Source organism: Canis lupus, chromosome 9 (assembly GCF_003254725.2).
Source record: "Canis lupus dingo isolate Sandy chromosome 9, ASM325472v2, whole genome shotgun sequence".
NCBI lineage: Eukaryota > Metazoa > Chordata > Mammalia > Carnivora > Canidae > Canis > Canis lupus.
The window spans coordinates 50,764,526-50,770,525 of NC_064251.1; the positions used below are offsets into that span (position 1 = coordinate 50,764,526).

At 50.6% G+C, this 6,000-nt stretch overlaps 1 protein-coding gene across 6 annotated transcripts in view; it reads left to right on the forward strand.

Moving 5' to 3' along the window:
• The window catches only part of CAMSAP1 (calmodulin regulated spectrin associated protein 1), a 63,778-nt gene extending 59,960 nt beyond the window's left edge, over nucleotides 1-3,818 (forward strand). For all 6 annotated transcript variants that reach the window (XM_049114354.1, XM_049114355.1, XM_025475735.3 and 3 more), the window contains one exon: nucleotides 2,673-3,818. In XM_049114354.1, coding sequence (XP_048970311.1) covers nucleotides 2,673-2,975 — 303 coding nt within the window. In that variant the 3' untranslated portion in view covers nucleotides 2,976-3,818. The remainder of the gene's footprint in view (nucleotides 1-2,672) is intronic.
• The last annotated feature ends 2,182 nt before the right edge of the window (nucleotides 3,819-6,000 follow it).

A 6,000-nucleotide genomic window follows, 5' to 3' on the forward strand; every position in this document is an offset into this window, starting at 1 on the left:
CCGGAGGGGGCCGGGTTCCTGTGCTCTGAGGCCTGTGGCAGGTGGTGTTGGGTGGAGATAGAAGGAATTGGCAGGAGTGTCCTGAGGGATGCAGGGGCGGCGAGGTGGCAGGCCTGGCTCCAGTTTCAGCTCTCAGATCATTGGAGAGATGGAAGGTAGGGGGCAAAGTGTTTGTTGTTTGGTTCTGTTGTGCTGAGCACTCGCTGCCTTTCTTTCATCTGCTGTGAAAATGCTGTCAGGCCTTGGTCACTTTAAAGGAGGGATGATTAGGGTCTCAGCAAGAAGATGATCTGCAAGGCAGTTGGAAACAGAGTCAAGATTAGAACTTGCGGGATGCCCAGGTAGCTCAGCGGTTAAGCGCCTGCCTTTAGCCCAGGGCATGATCCTGGAGACCCGGGATCGAGTCCCACATCAGGCTCCCTGCATGGAGCCTGCTTTTCCCTCTGCCTGTGTCTCTGCCTCTCTCTCTATGTCTCTCATGAATAAAAAAAAAAAAAAAAAAAAGATTAGAACTTGCATGTCCTTAGCCTGACTGGCACCGTCAGGGCGGGTGATGCCCTCTGCACCATGCAGGTGGGGGATGCCTCTTCCTTGCTGTTATCACGCTGCACTGCATCAGTCAGCGAGCAAAACTGAAAGTCCAGCTCTGAAGCTGACCGTCTAGAGTGTGAGGCAGTCCCTGATAGAGGAGAGGAGTCATGGACTCATTCTGGAAGAGGCCAGGTAGGGCTCAGCTCTGCTGTTGTAGTGAAAACCACCACAGACTGGATGCAGAGGCGTAGCTCTGTCCCCATAAAACTTTACAGCTGCAGTGGTGGCTGCGTTTGGCCTATGCCAGGTGCAGGGAAGTGATAAGTAACCTGGAGGAGTCACCGGAGGGCAGAGGGAGAGCTGGGGGGGTGGGTGGCTGCAGAGGCCAGTGGGCTGGCTGGGGCCATCTCCCCAGCAAGTGGCTGTCTGCGTTTGGGAAAGGGTGCTGTGGGCATGCACGCGGGCACCACGGTGGTGGTGAGCCGCTGGGCTGGAGGAGCTCAGGGAGGTCCGAGGGCACAGGGCAGCCCCCACAGGGCCTCTGTCGGTGGAGGGACCCTGACTTTGCTCTCAGTGAAGTGAGTGCAGGGGTGGACAGGGGAGGGCTGAGGACAGAAGTGAGGGGGATGAGAGTGGGGGCAGGAATAGGAAGGGAGGGCAGGGAAGGCGATGACGGGCTGCCAGCCAGGGCGGGCAGGAGGGCTTAGGGTCTACAGGTGCTGCTCATTCACATCTTGCTGTTTGTGCTTAAACATAGTTTTTATTTAGTCGAAATTAATATTGTATACACTTTGGGTTCTGGTTTTCCCTCTTAATCTTTTAAAATACATATTTGTGTGTTGATTTATTGGAGTCCATAACAAGCTCATTATATACTGATAAAACTAATAATGTATTTATGAAAAATGAGTGTATTTCCAGAAGCAAAAATAGAACAGTGGCTTTGTTTTACACTTTTACAAATATTTTAAAATCCTGACTTTATAGCAAATGATTGGGTCCTTGTTCACTTCTGCTGGTAGCTGGTTCTGGGAACGCCTGTCACGTAACCTCTGGAAAAGCCCGGTGCACGTGGGGCAGAGCGGGTGATGGCAGTGCGTGGCCATGGCCGTGGGAGGACGCTGGGCTCTGAGACCCGCGGTGGGGAGCGGTGTGGGGTAGACAGTTAAACTAGGCTTTAGCACGAAAACATTCTGCCGCTCAGAGCCAGCACAGTGGTTACTGTCATGAATACCCATAGTGCTACTTCAGGTTTGCTGGCGTGTTGTCCACGCACCACAGGCCCACCCTGTGGGCTCAGCAGCCTCCTGTTTGCACAGTAGTACGACCATCAGCTCTGATTCCAGCATGGAGAGAAACCCTGTCCATGTAGCCATACCCTACCTGGCTCCCCTCAACCTACTGTCCTTGGGTGGGCCTCTCCCGGATGCATCCCATGAAGAAGACCCCATACCCTGTGGCCTTTCGGGGCCGTCTTCTCCACATGGCCTCACAATTCATCTCATCCATGTTCCTTGCATGCCAGCACCTCATACTCTCTCATGGCTAAATCCTCCTCCATCATGGTGAAAGGCCACAGTTGATCTGTTCTCCAGGTGGAGGACGTCTGGCTTTCTACTTTTTTGATGATGATGAATCCTGCTGCTGTAAACATTCACATACGAGGTTTTATGTAGCTGCTCAGCTTCTCCAGTCTCTGCCTTAGACAGGAACCACTGAACCACAGGGTCACTCTATGCTTAGCATTTGGAGTGGCTGTCCAGCTGATCTCTGTTCCTCCAGCTGCTTGGGGGGCTCCGGGGTCTGCACAACCCCCTCATATTGGCTGCCATCTTCTTGTTAGTTGTGGCCCTCCTAGTGGACGTGCTGTGCTGCCACAGAGTGGGTTTTGACTTGTGTTTCTTTGGTGGCTCATGGTGTTCTGTGATTTTTTTCACTCAATTTTAAAAGCACTTTTTCCTCTCGAGCCTAGACTGCCTAAGTTAGGTCTCAGCGGTGGGTGCCACCCTGCTGGCAGTCGGAATGGGAAGACTGGGGCCAGGGTGTGGGCAGGCCTTCTTGAAAGCGGGGAGCCCTAGCTGCTCCAACTGCTGGTGTAACTCTCAAGCCCTCCTCTCTTTTCCTTTACCCCCTCGATACAGGAGCTAGAGAAGTGTGACGCCAACCACTACATCATACTGTTCCGTGATGCCGGCTGCCAGTTCAGAGCACTTTATTGCTATTATCCTGACACTGAAGAGATCTACAAATTAACTGGCACGGGGCCAAAGAGCATCACCAAGAAAATGATTGACAAGCTGTATAAATACAGCTCAGATCGAAAACAGTTTAACCTGATCCCAGCCAAAACTATGTCCGTCAGCGTGGACGCTCTCACAATTCACAACCACTTGTGGCAGCCCAAGCGGCCCGCGGTGCCAAAGAAGACCCAGACTCGTAAATGACACCGGTGCCGGCGGGCGAGTCTGAAGGATGTGTGGACAGGATTCGTATTTATTATTTTCATCCATTGGGGTACGAAGTGTGCGTAGTCACAGACCTTTTCCGGAGAGGCTTCTGGTGAACAGCAGAGGTGCCTCCCTTGGCTCCAGGCATACACACAGGATGCTGGGAGGAGGAGGAGGAGGCACTGTGTTGAGTGGCTCATGGATGCCGTTGCCGCTGCCAGCCATGGAGGGTCAGACAAGGGGTGTACGTATGGTGGGGTCTCCAGGCCGTAGACCCTATACTTGAAGTTCTCTTCATTGTGAATGGAAAGTGATCTCCTTCGCTTTCTTACCTCCTGCCCCCTCCCCACTTGCACGTGACCCGACGCCCCTTGTGCTGGCCGACTGTAATCCTGTGAGGCAGTGGGGCCGACGCTTGGTCTTGGGTCAGGGTGGTTGAATGTCTTTAGGAAAAGAATTCAAATTGGGGAAATCTTGTTCATTTGAGAAATTGTATGATATTTATTGATTGTGTCTACTGCCAATGTTTATATCCAGTTCTAAGATTTCTGAAAACAAATTCTTGTTCTTTGCTGCTCAGAAAACGTTTACTGAAAATACCAGTTCACTAAAAGCACTGAAAATCTGCAAAGTCTGTCTTCTGCTAAGATGACGTTTACAGACGTGGAGATGATTTCTTGCTGGCACGTGATCATGAGGGTGGCAAGTGGTACTGTCAGCCAGTGTCTGCCCGAGTGGAAGTAGGCAGACTGAGCAAATTACAGCCATCGCTCATGGAGTTTTGGATAGTCCTCTAATGATTTATTCACTTTAATAAAGGCAGATTTTGGTAAAGTAGAATATTTTTCACTCTGAGGATGTTTCTCTTAAGAGGTGATGCACTTAAGCTGATGGTGGTTTTAGTGGCTTTATCATGTCATGATTCATCTGTCTCGATTCTTGCTTCTGAAGAGCAGCATGCCCTAAGAGGAGGAGTGTGCGGTTCTCCAGTTAGGTCGATCCTTTTGTTGCATATTTAAAAACAATTTAAGTGGTTATTTGCAGTTATTTTGGAACTCCAAGTGAGTGGAACAGCTTCGGGTTCTGTCCATGTTGGTCCAGATGGTCATTAACGCCTCTCCCGACCAGATGCTCCCGGGAGGTGGGCGTGCCCTGCCCCTCCTGGTCCTCTCACGGCCGCAGTCCTGCCAACGCTGTGTGCCTGACCAGCCGCTCTGAGCCTTGATTTCAGCTCAACTGCCGAAGATCCTGGAGTCACTTACATTAGTTTTGCACATGTTCCTTGGGAGTATTACTTGAATTTATCTCGAACTGCAGAAAACACTAAGATTGTTAGAAAAAGGCAGATGTGGCTGCTTCCTAACATTAGGATGAAAGGTAAGTGAGTTCTGTACCTCGGGAAGGAGGGAACAGGCTCTGAAACACAGGAAGGAACTGTGGGCCATCTTCCCACTTCCTCCCCGTCTCCACCCTCCGTCCCCCGGTGGCACATCGGTCTGTCAGTCCCGCAACAGTGGCAGCCCTGTCTTGTAAATACATAGTGGGGGCCAGGTGATTCCCAAGCTCAGTGCTGAAGGGTCCTGAGTTAACGTTCTTGTTCCCATGCTGTTCACCTGTGTGCTTTATTTCTCAGTGTATGTTTGATATTCTTTAATTATATTTATTTTAAGAAATCACTAAAATGTAATAAAGTAACGAACCAATTGGCTTTTTATGAATCATACACGTGTGAGGTGGTTGTGGCTCCTTCTGTTGGTCAGTGTCTGAGCTCTTTGCTTCAGAGGAGTTTCCCTAGTCAGCAAACCCTCCTCTCCCAGAAAATCACGTCCTTCTACCTTGTGGAGTCAGGAGGCTCCCTAACTGCTCCCTCTGTGAAGTTGTAACATGTTACGGCATCTCTGCCGACTTAGAGCCGAGTCCCATTGAAGGAAGTGGAGTGGGATTGTTTTTAAGGAAGATTCGGGTGCTTCTGGTGTAGTGCTGGGAAATTACATTCTGGGTAAATTCTGGATTTTCTTGATGTGATCAGTCAGCATACAGAGTATCTCAAGCATTGTACACATGCGCTCTTGTCACTGTTACATCGACAGGCACTAAACTTAGCAGCTGACTTTTTTTTAAGATTTTACTTACCTGAAAGAGTGAGTGAGCACAAGCCAGGGGTGGGAGGGTGCAGAGGGAGAGGGAAGCGGGAGCCCGATGCGGGGCTCAACCCCAGGACCCTGGGATCACAACCTGAGCTGGAGATGCTTCACCGACCTTGCCCCCCAGGTGCCTGCATCTGACATTCCTGATACCCTGTCTCCAGGCCAGTGCATGATGTTTCAATGGCTGACAGAAGCATTTTGGATTCTTTGTGCACTGATGGGCAGAGCAAACTTTTTTTACCATGAAGAGTTACACACATAGGATGCATCTTGTGATTGAGGTTTTAGTCCTCTCTGGTTTGACGTGGCAAACGTCTTTGAGTCCTGTGGGAGCAGGTGATAGGGCTTCCAAAGCCCCTACAGTATTGGCACCATGCTGCAAATTTCCTATGATGAGAAAGTGGCACATCTTTTTATTGCCTCGGAATTCTGACAGCATTAAGCTGTGCTTGCCCAGTAGCCACTGGGTTCGACTTTGCACAGAAAGCATCAACCAACTGCTTGAAGTTGACATGTGAGTCCTGGGTGTCAACATGGAGCTCCAGGAGCCTGAAGGGTTGGTGTTCTAAGACGAGTAACACTTGAACAAGTGAGTCATGTGTTCACATTTATCTTGCGTCTGTACACGCGCATGCACGAGTGCCATAGATACGTGTGTGGGCGCAGGTGGCTGGCCTGCCCGTGGGTCCTTCAACTCCATGTCCTCCGTGCGCTGCTCTGGAGCCGCCTCTGGTCAGGTCTTCAGGCCCCGAGCCTGCCCTTCAATAGGGCAGAGGTGAGGAGGAGAAGAATTCTAGAGTCACTTCTTGGTTGTACCCCTGCTCCTGTGACTCTGGTTGTCACCTGGCAGGGAAAGTATTGACTAGAAATAAGCT